Source organism: Notamacropus eugenii, chromosome 1, assembly GCF_028372415.1.
Source record: "Notamacropus eugenii isolate mMacEug1 chromosome 1, mMacEug1.pri_v2, whole genome shotgun sequence".
Taxonomy (NCBI): domain Eukaryota; kingdom Metazoa; phylum Chordata; class Mammalia; order Diprotodontia; family Macropodidae; genus Notamacropus; species Notamacropus eugenii.
This window is the reverse complement of record NC_092872.1, coordinates 293,542,066-293,568,398: the sequence shown is the minus strand read 5'-3', so window position 1 is coordinate 293,568,398 and position 26,333 is coordinate 293,542,066. Positions and strand designations below refer to the sequence as shown.

The following is a 26,333-nucleotide window of genomic DNA, read 5'->3' as shown; positions in this document are numbered from 1 at the left end:
GGAAGACAGAAAAGACAAAGAGGAATCAGGTTTTGAATATGGATGACTCGAAGAATTGTGGCACCACCATAATAATGGATAAGTTTCTAGGAAGGATAGGTCTGGTAGGAAATGTGAGTTCCGTTTTGTAATGTTGAGGGTGAGGAGCTGATGGGATATCCAAGTGGAGATTTGTAGGAAGAAGTTTGTAAGAAGGGCTAGATTAGGACTTGAGATGCAGATTTGGGAGTCATTTGCATAAAAATGATAAACTGATTGCCAAAAGACAAAGATCATAGAGAAGAGGGAATTAGAGCTTTGGGGAATTCACATGTAGGGTTCGAAGAAGGACTATGAAGGAGCAATCAGACAAGGAGAACTGGATGAAAATCAAGAGAATATCTAGAACAAAGATTCTTCACTTAGGGTCTATGGGATTGCTTTATTTTGATAACTGTATTTAAAAATATTTGATTTCCTTTGTAATTCTATGCATTTTATGAATTTTAAAACATTCTAAAGAGGGTTCCATAGGTTTCACCGGACTGTCAGAGGGGTTCATGACACAAAAAAGGTTAAAAACTCTTGATCTAGAAGAAGAGAGTAGTCAACAGTAGCAAATGCTGTAAAAAAAAAAAAAAAGGTCAAAGAGGAAGAAGACAAAAAAAAAAAAATCACTGAAATTCATGGAATTTAGAGTTGCAATGGAACTTGGAAGCCAGTTAGTCCAGGTCATACTCAAAAGGAGTCTCCCCTAAAGCACATGTGACAAGGAGTCATCCAGTATTTTACAGAAATATTCTAATGAGGGGGAATCTAGCACCATTCCAAGGAAGCCCACTCAACTTTTGGAAGCTCTAATTGTTAGAACATTAAGCTAAATTTGCCCCCTGGTAACTTCCACCCATTCTTTTTGATTCTGCCCTCTGAGGCCAAACTGAACAAATCTAATACTTTTTCCACAAGGCAGTCTTTCAAATACTTGAAGACTATCATATCCCGACTTGAGTTTTCTTTTTTCCAGGCTCAACTTTCTCAGTTCTTCCAACCTCCTACAACATATACTTAAGGACATTTACCCTGTTTATTCCCCCTCTGTATGCTCCTTGACTTATCTTTATCTTTCTTCAGTAGTGGTACCCAAAACTGAACAAAATATTCTAGATATGATCTCACTAGGGCAGACTATAGAAGGGCCATCACATCCTTATTCCTAAAACCTACTCTCATGGAGCTCAAAAATGCACTAACTTTTTTTAGTTGCCTCATTACATTGCTGGCTCCATATTGAGTTTGTAGCCCATGATAATCCCCAGATCTTTTTCAGAGAAACTACTGCAAAGCTGTCATCTCTTCTCTATCCTGTACCTGTGAAATTTATTTATAAAATGTCACTTTTGATGTTGGAAAGGAGTTTCAACAGAAACTGGGGGTGGAAGCCAGACTGCATGGGGAGGAAATGGATGAAGAGGGTAAAACTGAAAGTAGAGTGTAGATTACTTTTTCTGCTAGATTAGCAGAGAAGAGGAGGGATTATGTTATATAGCATAGTTTCTTGGAAGAATGGCAAGGTCAAGAAAAGGATTTTTTATGCCAAGGAAAATTTAAACATGTTTGTAGGCATTAGGGAAGGAATTAGTAGAGGAAGAGATTGATCAATGGAGCAAGGTTCCAGAGTAGACAGGAACAGAATATTTTGAAAGATGCCAAAATAACTTTTCTAAATTACAAGTCTGGCCCCAGTTATCTTTTTTTTTAATCAATCCATCTTCGAGAACTATCAATGGTTCTTCTTTGTCTCTAAATGCAAACTCTTTATATTGGTATTTGAAGTCCCAAATTATTCCTCTTCACATATTCTAAGTTCCAGTGGTTTATTTGTTAATCACTCCCCAAATTTAACATTCATCTTCTATTTCCATAACTTTGTACAAACTGTCTTCCATGCCTATAATGTACTCCCTCCTTAACTTTATCACATCCTTCATCAAATTATTAAATAATCAATACTAGTATTCTTCTAGCAGAATGTAAACTCCTTGAGATCAGGGACTGCTTTTTGTTTTATCTTTGTATTCCTATCATCTATGAGTGCCATGAATTTAGCAGATACTTAGTAAATGCTTGATGGATTGGATTAGATCAAAAGTATAAGCAATAATTGTTCTTGTTTGGTTGTTTCAGTAGTGTCCAAGTCTTCAAGACCCCATTTGGAGTTTTCTTGACAAAGAAACTGGAGTAATTTGCCATTTCCTTCTCCAGTTCATTTTAGAGATGAGGAAATAAGGCAAACAGGGTGATGTGACTTGTCCAGGGTCACAGAGATAGTAAGTGTCTAAGGCCAGATTTGAACTCAGAAAGATGTCTTCCTTCTTCCAAGCCCAAATGAATATCAATCACGATGATAAAGGGTGCTGGGTCTTGTGATGGTGTGGCATGAAGATTAGGTGAAAGAAACAAGAATGTTTATCCTGGAGAAAAGAAGATTTGGGTTGTGAGTCAGGGATGACAGAAACTGTCTTCAAGTATTTTAAGGTTTGTAAAATTGATTGGCACTGGAGAGAAGAACTAGGAGCAACAGGTCAGCAGAAAACCTGGAGGTTGGGTTAAAAACTTCCTAACAATCAATTATTTAAAAATAATTCTAGTTTCCCATTCTCTGCTCCCCCTCCTTCATCCTTCTGTCTCTGGGCCCTAAGGAGCAGAGTCCATTTCGTGTTAAATACGGGTTGGACAATTCACATCCCAGTTCTAAGTAAGCCAATAAAGATTAGATACAGCCCCACCAAGGGGAACATCCTAAAAGAGAAACAAATGATTACCAGATCTTATACAAATTGTTGTGTTTGTCCTTCCTTCTCCAAGAGGACCATGACATCAAGATGATGACATGACTTGCAGTTGACTTTGATTTGAGTAAGGGAGGGCTGTGCAAGGTCACCAATCTCACTTCCTTCTGCTGAGCCATCTGGGTCCAGCGGCCTGACATTCATCAGGAGGACTGGAGATGGCCCAGGATGCAATGGGAGACCCTGGCCCTTTCGGGTCTTATCCCATTCTCACTTTGAGTGATATGCAAATATCACCTTTGTGGTAGAAGACATTGATCTTTCATTTCAAATACTTATTAGCTTCTGAATCAGGGAACATTAAATTGAACCTTTCAGTCTTCCAGGCAACTCCCTGGTTGGGGTCTCTCTGTAATGGGAGAGGGCCCCAGTAGAAATCACAAATCAGATCAAACCCTTACCAATCCCTCCTCCCCCCATGACCCTCTTCTCCACCAAAATACCCCAAGTGAGCTCACTCAGAAGTGACAAGGGACAGCACCAGAGTCTGGCATTTTGGCTGGCCTGTGGTAACAGAACCCGGCCCTATGGCCCTCTGTCCTGACAGGCCTTACACAGCTGACCAGGGCCTCCAAAATCCCTTGCAGCTTTGATCCCCAGATGGTACTAAAGTCCTCTCTCCTGGTTTTTCCTTTTCTTCCTTTTTTTCACCAACCACAATCTGGGGCAATTCTTGTAGAAGAAACATCTGAAAGTTGCCAAAATTCCAACTTCCGGTTGGGATCGCTGGCTTCTTGGAGTCCAACCTCGGGGGCTATCAGCAACCCCTCCTGCGTAGAGAGTCCCTGTTTACGAAAAGAGAGTCCGGGCTTCGTCCAAATGCTCGACGACCTAATGTCATGCGTAGTAGGAGGCTCCTTCGGCAGGCAACTCATCCCTTCGGCCACCTTGACCTCAAGATGGCGTCAAGGCGTCGCAAACGTCAATCGGCCCCAAGCAAAGATGGCGGCGAGCGACGGAAGTTACCGCCCCCTCGATCCGGGCCTTTCTAGCCTTCCCAGCCTTCTCTATGATTATCCGCCTCCTGCGTGTGAGGCGTCGCTCAACGGAGGCGACTCTTGAAGGCGCTCTCTCTATGGTTCCCGCCTCCAATTCTTTCGGGCCGCAGTGCACGCCGGCCTAGCGGAGGACGTCCGAGAGCACCCCGCGCAGCGCGGCTGGCTCTGCGGCCTATGCGAGCAGGCAGGCGCCTCGGTATCAATCACACGGGCGAACGGCGCGCAGAAACTCCGGGACCGGCTGCGGCCACTCGTAATCCGGAGCCCTAGAGGCCGCAAAGACGGTACCATTTTCTCAGCGGCGGGTGAGTGGGCTTCGCGGAGCGCACGGAAGGGAAGGGGAGGGGAGCAGAGCGGGGAGAGGCGGGCTGGGCCCGGCCCGGGAAGGGAGGCAGGAAGGCGGGCGGCGGCGAGTGTCGGAAAGGGCCCGGGGACAGGAGAGGTAGACGGGGACCAGGCTTGAGGACGTCTCCGCCTCTACCGCCTTAAGCCAGCGGCTCCGGCTCGGGCCAGGCAGCCCCCGTGGAGACCCCAAGCTTCCCGGCAGGGCTTTGCAGCCCCTCTGGCCTGGCGCTGCCCGGCCCCGCCGCTCCGGGGCCCGGCTGCCCTGCCACGAGGAGGTGGGTGGGCAGGCACCCCACCCCCCGCCCGTCCCACCCCAGCCCCTCCGCTTGCCCCCCCCACGCCCTTGCAGAGTGTGTGCCCGCAGCTCCCAACGGCCTGCCTTGCTCAGCCACGGACCTGAGCCCCACCCCCATCCTGCCCTCTCCTCCTTCCAGACCCCCACTCCCGGCCCGCCTCCCCCTCCTCGCTCCCCCGTGGACGCCTAGTGTTACTCAGCAGGGCCGTGTGTGAGCCCTCAGGGTTGATTTTGAATTGGCAGAGTTCTGCCCTTTAAACTGCACTCTGCCTGCCATTCATTCTGGGCACCTGCCATTCTCCAAAATGTCCTGAGGTTTGACCTCCCTCGCCCCCCCCAAAAAACCCCTTTTTTTCGTTTCCTCTCCCTCCATATCTCCTCTCTTCTCCTTCCCTTTCTTTGGTCTGGAGTCTAGTGTGACATCTTTAAATACTTAAGGCAAATAAGTATGCGTATACATAAAGGTGTCAGTCGATATTAAGTGCCTACCATGTGCCAGGCACTGTGCTAAGCCCTGGGGGTACAGAGAAAGGCAAAAGACAGCCCCTGATCTTTGGCAACTTACAGTCTGATGGGGGAGATAACATGCATACAACTATAAGAAGACTGGTTCTGAAGTGGTTGTAATGTAAATTTATAATGGAGAGATTTTGGGCAAAGTGTGAGGTGGACAAAAAAAAAAAGCCAAAAAGTGCTTCTCTCCTGGGCTTGTTTTCTTAGAATCTTAGGATTTTAGACTTGGAAGGGAGCTTAGACATCATCTAGTCCAACCTCTTCATTTTACAGATGAGGAAACAGAGGCCCAGAGAGGCAAGTGCCTTGCCCAACATCATGCAGCTAGTTAGTGGCAGAGCTGAGACTAGAGGCTAGATCTGCTGACTCTGTCTCCTCTTTCCACTACACCAGCTCCTGGACCTGACTGCCACAGTAGGATGAAGTAATATGAATAAAACATGGTAATATCAAGTAGTTGTTAATGTGGGAGGGGACTCTTCTTTCAACAGAAAAATAATCAATGAAGGTTTTTTAAACATTATCTTGACATTTTGAGTTTTTAAAAGGTCATATTGCAAGATAATCTAAGCTCCCCGAGAGAATTCAGTAGGTCATCTAGACCCATCTTCTACCATTCCGTTCCTTAAGTATCTCCAAGAAAGAACATAATTTCACTGTATTCTTGACAATTCAATTGGTAGTCTAAATAGACATTTTAAAAACAAATTTAACATCCTTTATTTCCACGTTTGGAACTTATTGCTGAACTTTTTTGTGTGTGTCCTTGTTAATGTTGCTTTTTGGACATGGGGGAGGGAGTAAAAGATGGAAAAGGCTAATTTTTTTTTTCCAATTTAGTTAGTATTCACTTAGCATGTAGTCACTTGCTTGATTTTGGAAACACAAAGGCAGAAATGGAGTATTCCCCTGTCCTCAGTGCATAAGCTTTGATATGCCAGCTAAGTGTAAGGAACTTATGCTAATTTGTGGGGATTGAGAGGCAAAAATGGAGTGGTGCTTGCTGTCAATGAACTTTTTAGAAAAGACATGTGTGACTGGAAATATAATAATGTTAATAATATAACAATAAAGAATATATGCAAAATTCATATAATGTAAGTTAGGGAGGAAGAAAACGGGGAGAGTGTGTGAAGGAGGGGGATGAGAGGATGAGAACAACCTAGACATTTCATGTAGAAGGTGGGTCTTGAAGAGAGCTAGGAATTGGGGGGAGTGGTGTTGAGAATGGAGTACATTCCAGCTAGTGCAAACTTGGGAAAGTGGAGGTGTCTTGTGAAGTATAGGAAATTGGCCAGCAGTGTGTTTGGAGGGGAGTAATGTGGAAGAAGACCAGAAACTGGCTCAGGTGGGATGAGCTTTAAATGCTAGAGGATCCCAGAAGCAACAGGGAGTCAATGAAGTTGACCCAGTAAAGGTAGTGCAAAAGAGTTTATATTCTGCTTGGGAGATATGAAGAGCAGATTCATCATGTTAACAGATAAGTAGACACAAGGTAATTTGAGGAGAGAAGAGGGGTAGGGATGTTTGTGTAGGAAATGGGACCTCAACTGAGTCTTGGAAGGAAGGTTATACATTTCACTAATCTCATAGGCATGGAAAATGATCTGAGAGGTCATTCACTTAAACTCAGTAGTATGGATTTTGAGATGTGGAGATGAGGACAGTGTAATCCAGGAATGAGGAATGATTTACACAAATATAATGGATAATATGTTAAATTTGGGGAATAAACAGCTAGTCTTCCAATTTGGTTGGAACATAGAGTGCACAAAGGAGAAATATGAATTGTCTGGGAAGACAGATTGGACTGAGGTAATGAAGGTTTTAAATGCCAGGCTAAGGAGTTTGAATTTTACCCCTAGGTGCAAAGAGCAAATGATTTGGACAGTGAGTGTTTTGAACAATGAAGTGACATGGTTAGGTCTTTGATTTAGAAAGATTGTTTTGGCAAATTCGTTGGGAGATGGATTAGAGAGTAGAGACTAGAAACAGACCAAGTAAGAGGCTGTTGTTACAGTCCAGGAGAAAGGTGGTGAGGGCCTCAAGTAGGATAAATAGAGATACCAGGGAAAACACTAATGTTGTAGAGACAAAATCATCCCTTCTTGCTGGTGGAATATGGAAAGTGAGAGAGAGGGAAGAGTCAAGAATTATTCTGAGGTCATGAACTCATATGACCAGGAGGATTGATAACACCTTTGGCAGAAATAGGGAAGTTCAAAGAAGAACAGTTTTAGAGAGAAAGATGACAAATTCTGTTTTGAACATGTTGAGCTAGAGATATTCTTGAGACATTTAAGTGAAGATGTCTAGGAGGTAGTTGGTAATGTAGATCTGGCATTTAGGAGAGGACTTAGGAATCATTCTTAGAAATCAGAGGAACTTTCAAGACTACCAAAGGAGAGAAGAGAGCCATATTGGGAAGTGAGAATTAGATGATGGACTTGGAAAGGAGGCAGAAAAGCAGTAACTGGATAGACAGCCAAAGGTAGAGTGAATATCTAGGATAGGACAGAATGGTCAGCAGCATTAGAAACTTCAGCAAGATTCAAGAGGATGAGGATCAGGTTTTTTAATTTTTTTAATTTTTATTTTGAACTTAAGAAACATTAAATAAAATGAACCTTTTTATACACTTCAGCAGGTAACTTTCAAAGCTATCTTGCTTGTCTGTGTTTCCTTCTGAATTTTCTTATGTATTCTATACATTTAAAAAAATGCTTCAGTGACCTTTTTTTCATTTTTTTGGTGGGGGAGGGGTAACCTATTCCCCAGCCATTTCTTTCCCCAAATTGAAAAAAATCCCTTACAACATATCTGCATCATCAAGCAAAACAAATCTCTACATTGACTTTGTCCAAAAAATATATCTTATTACACACCTCTGTTAGAAGGTGGGCAACATTACCCTTGAGTTTTTATGCCTTGTATCATTGCTGTATAAATTGTCCTTTTTACTCTGCTCGGTTTAGTTGGCATCAGTTAGTACAGGTCTTCCCAGGTTTCTCTGAAGCTGCCCCTTTTGTCAGTTCATATGGTGCAATATTCCATTACGCTGACACATCACAACTTGTTATTCGATTTCCCAAGTGATGGACATCTTTTTAGTTTCTGGTTCTTTGCCATTACAAAGACAGTTGCTATAAATATATATATTTTTACATACGAATCCTTTTTTCCTTTTTCTTGATCTCTTTGGATTATAGGCCTACCGTGCTGCTGGGTCAGAGTTTGCATAATTGGGTCAGATGCACTGTTTTGTGACTTTGGGGCATATTTCCAAATTGCTTTCCAGAATGATTGGAGCACTTCACTGCCTTAGTGTGCCTATTTCCATGCAGCTACTCCAGCAGCTATCGTTTTCCTTTTTTGTCCTTTTTGCCAATCTGATGGTGAGAGGTGGCATCTCAGAATTGTTATAATTTACTTTTTTATTAGTGATTTGTACTGTTGTTGTTTGATATTGTGGTTAACATTCTTTGAATTTCTTCCTTTGAGAACTCTCTGTTCATAGAGGATCAGATTTAGCAGTTAAGAGATCATTGGTAACCATGGAGAGAGCAGTTTCCATGAGTAGGATGGGAAACCTGATTGTAAGGAGTTCACAAGTGTGAGTGGGAAGACAGGAGTTGAGTCTGATATAGGAGGAGTGCTAGATTTGGAGTCATAGGACCTGAATTCAAATCCTGGCTCTGCTGCTTGATACCTGTGTGAACTCTGGCAAGTCATTTAACCACTTCAGGTTCAGTTTACTCATCTATAAAATGAAGGATGTGGAATAGATGACTTCTCTATGGGAGGACAGTAAGAGTAGATTGCTTTCTTAGAAGGCTGGCCCATTAGGGGGTGGTTTCAAGGATATTTGAAGAGAGGTGGTTGGTCCAGATGAGGATTGCCTCTCCTCTAGTAACTAGGTTAAATAAAGCAGGAAAGAATAGGTGAAGGTCCTGAGGTTTTGAGGTGTGGCATAGGTATAGAGAAATTGAATGACCTTGGTTTTTTTTAAGGAAAGGAAGAAAAGAAACAAGCAAGCCTTCATGAAGTAACTACCACTACCACTACCACTACCACTACTGCTACTATTATTACTGCTCCGATAAGTATGTGCTAAGCATTTATTATATCTGGGTGTTTTTTAAAAGGAATTATTTTTACCTTTCATTTTTTTCTGAATATACCATCACTATCTTTCCCTTACCCAACAAACCATCCCTTGAAACAGATTTTATAAAAGAGAGGGAAATAAAAGTGGTTTTATAAAAACCAGTTACTGAATAATGGGTACTGAATAGTATATGCAGCATTCCATAGCCCTAATCCCTCACTTTTTTAATAAAGCGAAGGAGGTGCTTTTTAAACTTTTTTCCGGAACCAAGTTTGTTCATTATAATTACAGTTTTCAGCTTTTTTTCTTCTCCCTTTAAATTATTATTTCTTGGTTCCTTTTATTTTAGTTAACGTAAGCCTTCCCCCTCCCTGAAGTTTTCATCTTCATTATTTCTTAGGGTCCAACAATAATTCCATTACATTTCCAGACCAACAGTTTCTAACCCTCTCATTTTAGTTCATAGGATCATAGATAAAGAGTTGAAAGAGACCTCAGAGGCCATCTTTTCCAAACCCCTCATTTTACTTATGAATAAACCAAGGCCCAGGGAGTTTGAATGATGGATTCAAGATGACTTGGGTAGTTAGTGGTAGGGATGGTAGTCAAACCCAAGTCCTATAACTCTTGAGCCTGTTTCCTTTGCAGCATACTGCAAAGTAGTTTTAAAATAGTTGGAAATCGGGATAGAAGATCCAGAGTAAAATGATTGCTGTGTGGCAGTGAGAATCCATTTGAGATAGAAATCATTTGCATTGTTAGCTGAGTATGAGGAGAGAAGGCGAATGATGGGGGAAGCTCAGAAATGAAAATTCACAAGGCATAAAATGGCATCTGAAAGCCTGGAGGAAAAGGGATTCAGGAATGAGAATACCATGATAACGTTGCAGTCATTGTAGATGCTGTCTTCTTGATTCTGCTTATATCATTTTGCATTAGTTCTTGTTCATATTCATTATTTCTTACCATATGGTAATAGTTTATTACATTCTTGTATAATAATTTGCTTAGCCATTCTAAAATTGATGAGATAACAGGATCATGGTAATAGATCTAGATGTGGAAGGGCTCTCAAAGACCTGAATCTAGTCCATTACTTCATTTTACAGATAAGGAAACTGAGACCCAGAGAGGTAAGGTTTACCAAAGGTTATTTAAGTAGTAATCATCAAAGGTGAGATTTGAACCCAGGTTCTCTAAAGCAGAGGTGTCATACTGGGAGCTGGAGTGCAAGCATCTCACAAAATTTCCAAATATGTAGGATCCAGATTAAAATGTTTAAATTTAAATTAAAATGGGAAGTGTTTAACAAAATTTACAAAAATACAGTACAGCCAAGATGATGTCCATTTGTGGTTTTCTAAGTTCTTGTTCTACCCTTCAGGATCCCTTTTTATTTGAATTTGACACAGCAGTCCTCGAGCAGAGAAATCAAACGTTGAAAATGGAAATACCATAAAAAATGAAATCAAGCTTTTTTTTATGGTATTTCCATTTTCATTGTCATAGTAAAAATATATCTATGTCTATATATCTGTCTTGTTTACCTTCCTGCTTACTTCATTAGTTCATCTGGTTCATGTTTCTCTGAATTGCCTGTATTCATAGTTTCTTATGTTGCACTAATATTCCATTACATTCATGTGCCACAGTTTATTCAATTTTTTCATAAATGATGTACATCTACTGTGTCCACTTCTGTGCTGCTTGGGATATATGCCTAGTAGCAGGCTCTCTGAGTTACTCAGCAAACATTTATTAAGCACCTACTATGTGCCAGGCACTGTGCTGATAATGAGCTCAGGTTAGAGGGTTTGGATATTATAGTTAATTTTTTGCGTAATTTCAAATTATTTTACTGAATGGCTGGATCCAGATCACAGCTCCACCAATATTGTATCCATAGCCTTGGCTTCCTGTAATGCCTCCCCCAGTTTGCTTTCTCAGTTTACTTGTATGGCCTGTGAAATACAAGAAATCATCATTCCAATGGACAATGCTTTCCTTTTTTTCAAGGAAGAAAGAGACAGTACAAGGAGCTCTAAATGTTGCCATCTTTAATCTGTTCTTTGTGTAGTTTTTTCTAATATATATACTTCTTTAGATAACTAATTTAAAGCTTTTAACATTACAAAACTGGGCAAGATTTAGTATGTATCGAAACAAAGGTGGTATTAGTTTATTTTTCAGAAAAATTTTACTCTTATCTCCTGAGCAGTTTCTTAGAAGGAAGCTTATTTAAAATCTTCATTATGCTAATATCCTGCTAGGTAAAATGTTTGGGGGAGTATTTAGAAAATCTCTGGTTAAAGATTGTTTTACTGAATGCTGGGTGCTAAATGCTACTTTTTAAGCCTTATCCCAGTTATCATTAGGATGGAATATTATTTTTTGTTTATTTTTCAGCCTGCAGTTTATTTCGTAGATATATTATTAGCACAAGCCTAGGAGAATACTTAAGTAGCTAGGAGGTAACACAGCTAACGGTTCATTTGATTCAAGTAAGGCCAGTGAGGTGGTGCAGTGGGAGTCAGGAAGATCCAAGTTCAAATGCAGTCTCAGACACTTAATAACTGTGTGACTCTGGACAAGTCACTTAATCGCTGTCTGCCGCAGTTTCCTCACCTGTAAAATAGAAGCTGCTTTATGGGTTTTTGTGAGGATCAAATAAGATAAAATGTAAAGTGCTTAGCAAACTTTAGTAAAAGTTTTATGCCAAGTTCTTTTGGGGACAGGAACTTTCCTTATGTTTGCCTACACTCAGTCCAACTCAGCCTTACGTTCGGTAAATGTTTATTTGTTGAGTTGTTGAAGGGACTGACTTGGAATAAATTACCTTTCACTTTGGTGGGTGAAATCCTAAGGCTGAGACTATTATGACATTCTTTTGTGGGAGCTAATTAATACCAAATTTAGTATTAATACTTTACCAAAAAGAAAGTTTAAATTCAGAAATTACTCTCACTATACTAGTAACTTTTTTATTTCAGTTCATGTATATGAATGTGTTTTGTGTGATAATATATTAGTCTTTTTCAGGACTTCAAATTTGCTTTTGTCAGAGCCCAAAGTATAAAATATTGTTGAAATAATTAGGTGATTGACTCCCTAATTTTAAGATGTTGAAATATTTTGAGATTAATGGTTTTCACAAATGTATGACTTCTGGTTCTTGCCTTGAAATAAAAATACATTTTCATAAAAATGCCATATGAACCAAGGTATCCATTTGTTTCATTTTCTTACTCTGTCTTGTAAGGAGAAAGTTCAAACTGGGGGAATCTTCTAGTTCTCTTAGAAGAGGATTTTTGATGGGTGTTATCTTAGAAACTCTGCTTCCTGTGAAGTGAAATATCTCTGAAGTTTCAGATTTGGGTTGGGATACGGGAATAATTTTTTCTGCAGCTCCCAGAATTGTTGTTTTTATGGACCTCCTTTCCAAAAAAAAATGTAGGTTAAAAGCAGAATATTTCATGGGGAAAAAATGAATAAAGGAATGGAGGTATTGGTTTTCAGAAAGAAACTACTTGCTTAAATAAGAATAAGATGTACATATAAAACAATCCTAACCTGAATTATAGTCTAAACACCAAGAAAAAGAAAATCTTATGTTTTAGTGTAATTTGTGTTGAATGTTGACGGAAAAAAATCTCAAGTAATTTATTACTTTTAATTTTTAGAAAGGTCTGATAAATCCTATTCATATATTTCGCACTAAATTAAAAGATGACTAAATTTTTTTCTCCTGAGTAGGAGTTGAGAAAATACTAATAATGCCAGGAGTTGTTTAAATATTGTTAGGAAGAGCAAAATGATTCATTTTATAGCCTTTCCATTTTTAAATATAAGGTACCCACAGCAGGGGTATCCAAGAAGAAATAGTTTAGGTGTGTGCTTTGCCTATAGAGATAGTGCGTCCAGAAGTATACACCAAAATTCAAATGTTAAAAGTAAATTTTTCTGGTGGAATAACTGCAGTTTTCCAAACTTACGAAATAAATTAGAGTAAAAAATATGAATGCGCAGAGTTTGAGGAAAAATGATAGTTGCAAGTGAAAAAGAAATAGTTTTTTTGATTTCTCCTTTTCTTAAATTTTATCACAGCTGCAAATGCCCACATACTTTTGGTGGGAAGATTTTCATAAATACCTATCCCAGGGGTGGGGGAGCCTGCAGTCTTGAGGCCACATGTGGCTTTCTAGGTCCTTGGGTGCAGCCCTTTGACTAGGTCCAAGTTTTAAAGAACAAATCTAATTTATTAAGGGTATTTGTTCTGTGAAGTTTGGATTTAGTCAAAGGACCCTACTTGACGACCTAGAGGGCCACATGTGGCCTTGAGGATGCAGGTTCCCCACCCCTGACTAACCTATGGTCCTCCTGATAGTCAAAAAACTAATTTTAGCGGGAACCATTATGTACTTTTTGCAATCAGTTTCATGTATTAGGCTGCAGAGCCTTCCTCCTGTAACTCCTCAACCTTGTTTTTTAATGCTTTCCCAGTAGTTATGGCTTCTGGGGGTAGAGAGTGAAATAAAAAAATAGGAACTTTTGTCTTTGTACTTTAAAATATACTTTCTGTGCTTATGCTCACTTTATTAAAAGTGCATATGTGCTCTGCTTTTAAGAAAACTGATACATGAAAGCTTAGAGCTGTTGAAATGATTCATAGGATCAGTTTTAGAGCCAGAAGAGATCCTGCAGGGCATTTAGTTCACCACTCTCTTATTATAGCTGAGGAACCTGAAGTCCAGTGAACTTAAGGACCTGTCCAAGGTCACACTGGTAGTAAGTAGCAGACTTATTGATATAATATCTGAAGCAGTGTTAGTGACCTAGACGTACCTAGAATGTTAGAGATACTATCCAATTGAACCCACACCTGAGCAGGAATCCTCCCTTGTTAATTTTAAATAGAGACAGGAATAACTACTTGATAGGTAAAAAATTTTGACCTATAAATTATGAGTAGTACTTATATAGCCCATTAAGGTTTCCACAGTTCTTGACTTGTATTATCTTATTTAATCCTCATAATCTTGTGATAGGTGCTATGATTATCTCTTTTATAGTCAAGGAAACTGAGGCTGAGAGAAGTTATAACTTACATTTTATATAGCACTTACTATGTGTCAGGCGTTGGGCTAAGTTCTTTACAATTATTGTCTCATCTGATCCACACAACAACCTTGGGAGGTGGTAGGTGCTGTTTTTATCACAGTTTTACAGATGAGGAAACTGAGACTGAGCAAAGTTGTATGACTTCTCCAGGGTCACATGGCTAGTAAGTGTCTCAGACTAGGTTCAAACTTAGATCTTCTTGACTCTCAAATCCAGTGCTCTCTTTATCACCCTTGCTTTACACCATTTATAAGGTCTATCAGTGACTGAATGACCAACTGCTTAAAAGCAACTCTGAAGGCCATTATGCTCTTTTGATTTGAATCAGATATAAAGTTTTTTTTTTAAGGTATGTATATTTTTTTATTATTATTTTATTTGTTTTCAGTGTTCTGCAATCACTTCCATATATCTTAGATTTCTTTCTCCTCCCTCCGCCTCCTTCCCGTTACCTCCCCACTCCCTCCCTGAGACGGCATACAATTTTATATAAGTTCTACACACACATTCCTATTAAATACATTTTCACCTTAGTCATGTTGCATAGAAGAAGATATAAAGTTTTTACCTTTTCTCTGGTTTCCCAAATTAGACATAGCTTTTTACTTTAAAAAACATTTTTTCTAAAGGACTTTTCAAAGTAGTTGATCCTAAGCTTAGGCCATACACTAATGTTTTAGAAAAGTATTAAAATTTAAGGATTACTCATTTACAAATGAATAGGCAGAAAACATCATTTGCTGACATATTCAAGGTAAATTTGGAATATGAAATGTTAGCAGATTGTGAGGAAAAATAGTTACAAGTATTCTGAGATTTTTATTTTTATTTTTTTAAAAGATTTCTCCAGTAAGAATGTCTTTCCCTCCTCACTTGAATCGACCTCCTATGGGAATCCCAGCTCTCCCACCAGGTATCCCGCCCCCACAGTTTCCTGGATTTCCTCCACCTGTGCCTCCAGGTAAGCCGGTTTGTTATTGTGGAAGGAATACCTTCGTAGCTGTTAGGAACCAATACTTTCTGGAATGTCGTAAATAAATTTCTGATTTGAATGTGCTGGTTTTGATGGCTTCGTGGTATTTATCTTAATCCAGACTGTTAGAGTTCATCTAAAGATGTCTGTCGATTTTTTAACCTCCTCTAGGACATGACTTTATCATAACATCTGAGAAGATAAGACGCATTGTGTCATGTTTTAGTTAACTACTCCAGACTCTGGTAGTAAGGTGAAAGTAGTTGATAATTAAGACTTTTTTTAAGACAGTAGGGATTTCTCTACTAAATTGCATAAAGTTAATATTTAGGTGTTTATTGGAGAATTCAAAAACAAAAACATGGAACCTAGGTCCACATCATTCTGAAATCTGGAGTTATTCTGATTTCCTTGTAATGACTGTAGTATCTCTACCTTTTAAAGAGGTTTTAAATCATGTCCTAATTTCTTAAGTTGAAATTTTACAGCTTCCACATCAATGTCTCTTTCACTGATGACTCTAACTGTTGTTTAGAAACCGATATTGTAGATTGATGCCTGTATTCACAGAGCAGGTACAACACGATTTGACAGCAGAAGTTCTGGAAATCTCAGATTCAACTGTTATGCATTTCCTCTTAGAAAGCCACACAGGTTAAGCCTGATCTATGAACAGTCCCTGGGGGGCTGAAACAGAAGATATCTTAGTTCCTGTGACCTTAACTGACTATTTGAACTCTGTTGTATCTATGTGGCTACCCTGTGTTAGAATCTGGTTTAGTCTCTTGAAAACCAGACTCTGGAAGGAAGTCAGCTCATTTACATATGTGCAACTGAATAGTGTTGTGACCCTCACACACACACTAATGTGGTCCACTAGATAACCAGTATGCTAAGCTCTAACAACCTTTAGTTCTCCAATCTTCTGAATATAAACTACTCCTGGAAGATAATCTTCTTAGCTTATTATCAGTTCCTTCTAGGCCAATCTTCTTATATATGCTTTCTGTTCCTAGGGAAATAAATGTATTAGTCTAGTAAAATATGGAGGGGATATTCTGTGTCAGAAGTTCACATTAAACATGGAATTAATAGTGTTATATTCAATCACACATATGTATTTAGTTTTAGTTCCTCATTCTTGAGGGCAAAAGTGGGAAATTAAGCAGCAGTTTTCCCAACCTCATATGACTAGAGGAAGCATGTCTTATTTGTTGTCTTTTTTTGTAACCTAAATTTCAGTCAACAGCAACCATTCCACCTCATCAGTAGTTTGGGAATGGAAAATCTCAAGGCTATATGGTAAGGAAGGAGTGTTTGAGCATCTAAAGGGAAAGAGGAAAGTTAGGGTAAGGAGGATTTTTGAGACAGTAAACTGTTCAGTGACCTCCCAATTAGTAATTAAAATTGTTCTCTCTAACCTAACCTTAATGGATGGTTTAATGATAGACCTAATCATAATGTTCTTAAATAAAGCCTTGATGTGCTTGAGGTGTTCTTAATCTTCTGGATCCTTTTGTAAGGATGCGTACATACTGAGAAGTGAGGGCTTTCTAGATTTAATTTCCAGCCTAATTGTTCAGAATCACAGAAAGAAGACCCTTGGGGAGTTAGTATTTAAATATCCCTGGTCTAGGTAAATACTCATTCTATATCTTACAGTGTTTTTGTTAAGACAAATGAGAAATTTTAAATCCCTTTGAGATACTGAGGAGAAATATTAAGTGTAATGTATTTTTCTGATGAACACAATACCAAATTAAAAAGGGAAATAGAAGGTGAGTAGGGCATGTTTCTCTTTCAAGAAAAAAAGTTTAGCTTTGTTTATTTTCTTATACTATGGGTCAGCAGACCCCCAAACCAGATGTCCAATCATCCTCTTCCATTTAGAAAGTGAAGTCATTCTCATTTCAGTTAGGTAGTGGTAATTCTGTTACACGTCCAATTCCAACGTATTTCCTTTGGAAAACAAATTTTGCTTGAGTGGTCTGTATATAGTCATCCTTAACTGCTTGCTATATCTATCGTTAATAGTTTAAAGGGTAGAAAACTAATATACTAAATTAGTGCAACTTAGAACTGTAGTACCTGATTGACATGTACAGTCAGTATGATTACACTGCCAATTATTGTAATAATCTATTATAACAATTATATACAGAAGGTGTAAAATACTTAGTTAAAGTATTGAGACATTTCCTATTTCAAGTGAAACAGGTAGGTAGGTCAGGATGGAGGGGAGATACACACAATATTTTTAGGAGATTATAAAAAAGAGGAAATGAATTTTTCCTTCTGTGTACTGTCATTTTGTATTATTTTATGACTGTTTAAGTATAATGCTTACATGTGAAAGAAAGAATAATGTTTAAGATCTCAGGATATAAAGCAATTCTTTTGCTTTTTGTTTTTTAGTTTCTTTTAAGTTTTTGATTGGGGAATTTAAGATGAAAAATTTAACTTCAGAAGTTGGTCTGTAATTTTGGAGTTTTATTTGGATAAGTTTTTTCATAATCCGTAAAATTTGCATATTTCATAAATTTTTATAGGTCATACTTTTGAAATGCATTGAAAATTTTCATAAAACAGATTAATGGATTAATAAAATTGATTAGTTCTTATAAAATGGATTAAGTGGACATTGCCTCTCTTTTATTTATATCTTAATTTCTAGTTTGCATTTATAGAGATAAATGCAAGAATTTGCACCAGGCTCAGATGGAAGCAAATCCTTAACATAATCCTTAATCTCATAATCCTTAGCATAAATGGTCAGGGTAACTAGAAGTCTTTTTAGATTATTTAAAAATATTTTTTGACTTTCCTAAACTTGAATTTATAGATTTTTTAAAAAGTTTTTTTGTTTTTAAAGTTTTATTGATGTTTCATTTTTTATCCCAAACCATTTTTCAGTATAACCCTTCTCCCCTATAGAGCTTACCTTTTTAACGAAGAAACATAATGAATCCAACCAACCACTTTGTAACTCTGTCAGTGTCAGCAATGTTTAGCATTTTTAGACCCTCACACCTCTCCCCTGGCCTCCCACTCCCTCCCTTTCATATTTATCCTATGAAACCAGTATTGGTCATTGTATTATATTTTGTACATGTTAAAGGTTAGAATATTGTTAACTTGATGGTTCACCAAATGAAAGGTTTTAAAAATTAGCTTTTGTAACAATTTATCATGTTGCTAGACTTAACTAAAGCTTATTTGATTTATCAACAGACCGTAATTAAAGGTAGCAGTTATCACTTAAAAAGTTAGGAACAGAAATGGCAACACAGAATCTGTTAGTTTGTTGATTCTTCATGAAAGTTAATTTGTTAATAGACTTAATCTGTCATTATAACTTTTGTAGGTTTACATGAAGTACCAAATGTCTTCAAAACAGCAGATCTTAGAGCAAAATCTCAAGTTTTCTTCATTAGTGACTTGTAGACTAATCTCAGTCTTTGCATGATTTTTATTTGATGCTGTGAGAATACTATACCCTTTAGTTAGTCCAAATTAATTTCTCAGTGACCACTTTTTTTTTAACTTAAAAAGAAAGTACTAGAATTACTGTTACCACGTAAGTGAATTCACATTTAGGAAGTAGGTTGATTTAACTAAACATTAGTTTTGGGGGAATCTGCTGAACCTGATGAATTGACGATAAAATGCAGAATTTCATTCAGTTCTTACAGAGGAAGTTGTGCATGTTGTAAAAACTCTGCTTGCTTTAAAAATAGCTTTTTGTTGCATGTAATGTCATTTAGACTTGCCTGATATCAACTTGCATTCAAAATGATAGCATTTGTATGAGTGCCACCTTTTCATTAGTTATATTTCAAACAATATATAGAATTTGACTAGTGTGTTAATTTTCTGAGTGATATTTCCATTGCATGTGATAAAGATAGATTTCATTTTCTAAGAATCTTATAGATATAATACTTTTTCCTGTTTTTTTTTTTTAGGGACCCCAATGATTCCTGTACCAATGAGCATTATGACTCCTGCCCCAACTGTAAGTATAATTTAAGGAGGCGTAAGGAGTACTCTTTTTTAAGCCAAAAATGTTATTAAAATAAGTTAATTTTGTTGTGTTTATACACACTTTTAGAATAATAATTAGAAATATTGCATATATTGTCAGGAGATTATATAAATATGATAATAATAAATAATATCAATCAGTCTTGCTAATTTTCTTTCCTATTCCTTTTTTCTTTAAAAAAAATTCTTTGTATGGATGAATATTTACAAAAATATAAATTGCCCAGATTAACAGAAGAGGAAGTAAAATACCTAAATAACCTTATCTCAGAAAAAGAAATTGAACAAGACAACAATGAACTCTCTAGGAAAAAATCTCCTGGGCCTTATGGATTTACAAGAGAATTCTATGAAACATTTAAAAGAATAATTCATTTCAATACCATATAGACTGTTTGGGAAAATTGGTGGAGTCTTAACAAATTCTTTTTATGATGCAAATATGGTACTGATACATAAACCAGGAAGAGCCAAAACAGAGAAAGGAAATTATAGACCAATTTCCCTAATGAATATAGATGCAAAAATTTTAAGTAAAGTATTAGCAAAAAGATCATAGCAGCTTATCATGAGAATAATGCATTTGATCAGGTAGGATTTATACCAGGAATGCAGGGCTGGTTCAATATTAGGAAAACTATCACTGTAATTGATCATATCAACAACAAACCTAACAGAAACCATATGATTATCTCAATAGATGCAGAAAAATCTTTTGACAAAATACAACACCCATTCCTATTAAAAACACTAGAGAGCATAGGAATAAATAGAGCCTTCCTTAAAATGATAAGTAACATCAACCTAAAACCTTCAGCAAGCATTATATATAATGGAGACAAGCTAGATACATTTCCAGTAAGATTGGGGGTGAAACAAGGATGTCCATTTTCACCACTGTTATTCAATATGGTACTAGAAATGTTAGCTTCAGCAATAAGAGAAGAAAAAGAAATTGAAGGAGTTAGAATAGGCAAAGAAGAAATTGTTATCACTCTTTGCAGATGATAATGATGATATACTTAGAGAATCAGGTAAAAAACTACTTGAAATAATAAACAACTTCCGCAAAGTTGCAGGATGTAAAATAAACCCACATAAATCATCTGCATTTCTGTGTATTACTAACAAAGCCCTGTAGCAAGAGATAGAGAAATTCCATTTAAAAAAATTCTTTGTTATGGAACGGGGTGGGGGAGAGCATGGAGGGAAAAGGTTAGAAGGGCAAATTTAGGCAAGGACAAAAACAAAAGAGAACACTTAAAATTTTATTTGAAAAAAGAATAATTAGAATTTTAACCTGAAAGCTCTCATCAATTTGTTTCAAATTATTTGAGTACCCAGCTTAATTTGTGTTAAGTTACATAATAATAGTTCACGTTTATAAAGCACGTTAAGGTCTATAGACTGTTTTTATGTATTCTTTATAATCCTTACAACAACTCTATGAAGTAGTTGCTGTTATTATCCCCATTTTACAGATGTGAAAACTGTGAGAGAAGTTAAGGGACTTGCCTAGGGTCACACAACTAAGTACATTTCTAAGGATTTAAAGTAAGTTCAAGATTTGAACTCAGATCTTTCAGACTTTTAAGTCTAACACTGCAACATCCAGATACCAAGTTGTATATGCTAGTACAAATGCATAGAATGCTCTCCCTGAACACTTTTTGTGTGCTCTGCACAGCGTGTCCTGGGTACATGTCTTGTGACTGTCTCCCAGGCTGTTTTCACTTCACACGTGGTAATGTGGCTATGGATGGGAGAGTCCTACTGCACAAAACTCCAAGAAGGTGAAATGAGAAGGTGAAATTTAATATCTTAAATATCACTCTACATTCTCACACCCACCTTGCCTCTGCTTCCTTCCTTCCCTAGTCTTTCTGTCTCTGTCTCTCCTTATCTCTCTTTGTCTCTCTCCTTCTTTTCTTCTCCTTTCCTTTTCCCTATGAGCCCATTGTATGCATGCAATTCCTTGGTTATCCAAAGTATATTCTCCCACCCCTTCCCCCATGTATTGTCTGACCTCAGGCTTTCTCTTTCCTATTTCATTCCATGTTCCAAAATTGTTCATCTTCAACACTGTTCTCTTGCCCTAAGTAAGTAAACATTTCCTCTTCCCTCAAAGCATCTCAACCATATGAAGATATGAGTAAAAGGCTTAAATGAAAGGATAGTTTTCTTCATTTTCCTGATTGATTAGATCTCAGCCTCCAGAGAGGAAATGGGTAAGGGAAGAAGGCGAGAGTTTGTGTGCCATAGGTGATCTCTTCTGGAAAAATCAGATTCCCTGTGAGTTAGGGATCTAGGATTTCCTTAGAGCAACCTTTTGTTCCATCCACTTCCTCCTCCTTTCCCTAGTTAACCCTAGAAATTCTTGGCTTCATTAGAAAGATTAATACTAATTACGTAGACTATTATTTGTACCTGTTTCTTGTATAGTGAAATAACAATTAGATATATCATTAAATCAGTTAGATTAGCTTGGAACATTTTATTTGATAATTGCTAAATTCTTTTTTTCAAGTTCATTCTCGTAGTTTGTTGCCCATGGAGTATGATTTGTCACTCAAAAATTAAAAAACATGAGAGGGATTCTTGGTAGAAAGACATTTTTACATCTTCCAGATCCAAAGCTTCTGGTCTGCTGAAGCCTATAGGCTGTGCTTTGCACTGCTATATGAGACAATTTGATTTTGAGCCTGTTTTTTTTCCATGCTGAACAAAGAAGAATTCTTTTTCATGCTGAAATAAATGATTGATGTTTATTGAAAGTTGTAATTCATCATAGAAAAGAATCAGAAAAGGAAGAAAATAGCAAAGCGACAGGTAAGACGTATACAATTTTTGAACCCCAGGAAGTAGGATTCTGTTGTATACATACTCGTTACACTAAGTTTACTTAATCATAATTTAATGTACATTGTATCCGTGCAAATTCCTGTAAGTTACAGGTATACTTTTAGAATAATAATAGCTCATATTTTTAGAGTACTTCACAATCTCTAAAGTAGTTTCCATACCATAGTCCTATGAACTCTAGGGTAGTATAATCACTGTTATCCTCATTTCACAGATGAGGAAACTGTAGCAAAGAATGATGAAGTGACTTACATTCATAGGATCATAGATTTAGAGTTAGTTAGAAGTCACCTTATTTAGTCCAGCCTCTCCATTTGCAAATCAGGAAACCAAGGCCCAGAGAGGTTAAGTGACTTGTAAGAATCATACAGCTAAGTATATGGATGAGCTGGGATTCAAGCCTGGATTCTTGTATATCAAATGCAGCGCCTTCCAAGCTTATGTGACAAGTAATTGGCATGGCTGGACTTTTAATCCAGGTCTTCAGATACCAGCATATTTGGTGGCTCTCAATAGAGAATCATCCTTGATAGATGCCTGTTCAGAGGTATTAATAAAACTCAGATAATAAAAAAAATCAGTACTGTAAAATGTATAATGATACCTTCTAAAAATGAAACCCATGTCTGAGTTGTAAAGAATATATAGTAAGGTTATTTCAATCAATAAGAATTTTATGTTTTAGAGGGGAAAAAAGGATTAAATTGAATTTTCCTGATCGAAAAAATAGAATCCTGTTCATTTTGGTACTATCAGTAAAATCTCAACAGTTTTGGTAATAATTTTGTAGTGTCCCTTTTGCTTTTTTTCCATCCCTCACTATCTTTTTTACCTATTTTAGGTTTAAGCATTTCATCAGGTAGATTCAGCAAATACTGATTGAATAGTTTAATTGTTACGCCCACCTTCCCATTTCACTTTAAAATTCTGAGGTGAATCATTGCCAGAATGGATTTTTATTTCGGGTCTTCTCCCCTCAACCATGAATATTGTTTCTACCTGTATTCCTGTAAATTGTGATGTGTAAAGCTATTCTAATTATTGGGCACAGTGTGCTACAGAGTTTTAAACTATTCACTGCTTGGAATAATACCCCAAATCTTCTCATATTAACATGAATAGTTAGAAATCACATGTACCATCAGTCTCTATGACTGAATTATATTCCAAAAGTTAATTTTTAAGCAGCTTGTTTGGAACTTGGGTCACATATTCCTGAAGAAACATTGGAAGTGATGTTTAGGTTCGCAAGCCAGATTGAAAAAATACGGTTTTAATAGCCTATAACATAACTAGACTATTGTACTAAGGGTAATAGCCAGGGTTCTGGGTCCTAGGAGTAGAAGACTTAAGTAAGAGTTTCCTCCATTTATTTTTTTCTAAGCATAGAGCCACTTCTAGGCATTATTTTAGAGTAGGCTAAGATTTTCCTTTTCCCCCCTCCCATTCATCTTAGTACATACCTTTTTCTAGTTCTTCCTAAACTGTGACATCCTATCTAGGCTTCCCCATTCTCTAAAAATATACCTTGTTACAAACTCCAGAATTACCTATCTTTCCTTCTCTCTTTATTGAAGTTTCCATTCTTAGTCCAGCTGTTTTCAGCCAGGTGTTAAGACCTCACACTTACATGGTGTTTTAAGATTTTACAAAGTACTTTCTTCACAGCAACATTATGAAGTGTACAGTGCAAGTATTATTGTTATTTTACTAAAGGAAAATCACTATTAAAAAGGAAAGTAGTCTGAATTAATTCACACTGATCTATAAAGTAGCTGACTATTATATTAATGAATGTCCCTTAACCCTCTTGGATAATTTGTATTTCTATAAAAGATAACTGATTCCTAGCATTTTAGACTATAGGTGGAATTGAGGGGGAACTTGGAGCAGGAGGTTCTGTAGTCCGATCCCTTAATCTGTTTATACATCTTCCTTCTTCCACTTCTAAGTCAGAGATGCTCTAAAATCCCCAAGTGCTTTTTCTTAAGGATTCAAATTGAGGGGATTTGATTTGGAATGCTGTTACAAGGCAGGGGCCTGACTGTGCCTATCCTTTTTGTGAATATGGGCCATTTTAAACTCAGGGATTACTTGTACTGTCCTGATTAAATTGTTGATCTGAAGTTGGTGGGTGAGTTATTGGTTTCTCTTTCTGAACTAATAGGAAATTTCAAAAAACTCTTGTTTCTTTTTTGGGGGAGAGTTAGAATTAAAAGTTAGTAGTATACACAACTTCAGTTGAAAACAACATGCTTGGTTTAATGAAAAGTGCTATAAACATTCCATAGGGGTTTTAGGAAGACATTAACCAGTTATAAAACAGTAATAATATCTATATAAAGTGTATTATATTGTATATTTACTGAATCTTTTGCTTTAGTTCATGTTAAAATTGGTAGACAGTTGCTTGAAAGGGCAAAATTACATTTTGTTATTTCTTTTTCCTCTTTAGGTTTTAGTACCCACTGTGTCCATGGTTGGAAAGCATTTGGGAGCCAGAAAAGATCATCCAGGTCTAAAGAACAAAGAGAATGATGAAAATAGTGGCCCTACAACTACAGTTTTTGTTGGCAACATTTCTGAGAAAGCCTCTGATATGCTTATTAGGCAGCTCCTAGCTGTAAGTTGAAGGATACAGTTGAAGAATAATAGTTATAGCTCATTTATGAACCATTTATATACTCTTCATTTATATCCTCACAACAGCTTTGTGATGTAATTAATGTAATTATAACCATTTTGCAGAGACCAAGGTTTAAAAAGGTTAAGTCATTGACCTATGGTTAACATAGGTTGTATCATAGAGATGGGATTCAAACATACTTTTCTTTTGATTAACTCTTTTTCAGTACCTCACTTTTGAAAATGATAGTAAAAGTTGTTTAACTTTTATGTCACTTGTAAACAGATACTTTAATGATTAAATACCACATTAATTTAGAAAGTTGTAGTTTTTACTTTTCTGTTGGAGATTGCTGACGTATACAAGGGTATGTGTAGTTCCACGAAGATGTGACAAAATTCATTTTTTCTTTCTTGCAAGTGTTATGTTTGTTTTACCTAACAAAGAAGTTTGAATCTCTTAGAATTCTAATAAAACTAACTCCTTGTACATATTTTTCTTCATTTTAGTCTGATTGGAAATGTAACCTTCTTTGCCTTAAAAGTTAGTTGATTTTATAAATAATATTTATTTCTCTCTTTTTTTAAATAAAGAAATGTGGTTTAGTTTTGAGCTGGAAGAGAGTTCAAGGTGCATCTGGAAAACTTCAAGGTAGATGAACTTTTTTTGCCTTTATTGTAAATTAAATGAATAATAATTCTTTTACTCTGCTGCATGGATATAATTCTTTATGGGAGTTGTTCTCTTTGTCTGGATTGTAATTGAGAAAGGAGTAACTAAGAGTTGGAGCTAGATGGCAGGGAAAAGGGAGTCAGTACGTCCAGGTGGAGGCAAAAGAAAAGAACATAATCAGTTTATTGTTTTGGTGTTTTATTTGATATTTTATTTTAGTATTTTACTTCTTGTATTAGAAACCTGTTAGGCAGTGGGTAGGGGGTTTGTGATCAGAATGGAACTATCGAAGAAGATGAGCAGCAGCAGGGTTTCCTGGTGCTCTGAATACACCAGAAGTGAACAAACTGTCACTTTGTACTTTTCTGTGGAAACCCAATGATCTAAGAGCCCTTATGTTTGATATTCAAGGGTATTAGTGTTAGTAAAGTGGATCTATCAATACAGAGAAATGTACATTTAAAAAAAAAAGTCCCTCAAAACTCAAGAAATTGAGGAAATAGCAAACATTCTTTGTTTTTAATAAAAATTTTTCATTTTACCTTTTAAAAAATGAATAGAGAATTTCCCTAACACTCATTGACTATTTTGACAGTTCTTTTATTTCCTTTTTTTCTCAGCTGAAAAATGCTTGTTTTCCTTATGTTTAAATTGCAGTTAGCTCTGTTACTAGTAAACTGTGGGGAACAGGGATAGTATGAATCAAAATCCATAGGTGAGATCAAACCCTCATTTAAATTCAGCCTCCAACTATAATTTTATCAGATTAACCATAGCAAACTGTATGGTTTGAGTTATCTTTTCCCCTCTCCTCCCTTTTGGTGGAGGTGCTAATGAATAGTGGAGTCCATAAGAGGGACCTGTAAAAACCACAAACTGTAAGCATATGCACATAAAGAGTTTGCTTTAATTATGTACAAGCTTTTTTTAAAAACCTGGCATTCATTAATG

General features: G+C 37.0%; 1 protein-coding gene across 8 annotated transcripts in view; it reads left to right on the top strand.

Annotated features, from left to right (window-relative positions):
• The first annotated feature begins 3,785 nt into the window (after window positions 1-3,785).
• RBM25 (RNA binding motif protein 25) overlaps window positions 3,786-26,333 on the top strand; it is a 45,097-nt gene continuing 22,549 nt past the window's right edge. For 2 of the 8 annotated variants that reach the window (XM_072629201.1, XM_072629198.1), the window contains exons 1-6: window positions 3,855-4,131; window positions 5,253-5,422; window positions 15,046-15,166; window positions 19,144-19,193; window positions 24,540-24,707; window positions 25,304-25,361. In XM_072629201.1, coding sequence (XP_072485302.1) covers window positions 5,420-5,422; window positions 15,046-15,166; window positions 19,144-19,193; window positions 24,540-24,707; window positions 25,304-25,361 — 400 coding nt within the window. In that variant the 5' untranslated portion in view covers window positions 3,855-4,131; window positions 5,253-5,419. Of the gene's footprint in view, window positions 4,132-5,252; window positions 5,423-15,045; window positions 15,167-19,143; window positions 19,194-24,539; window positions 24,708-25,303; window positions 25,362-26,333 lie in introns of all 8 variants that reach the window. The other 6 variants (XM_072629199.1, XM_072629195.1, XM_072629200.1 and 3 more) reach the window with 4 other exon arrangements.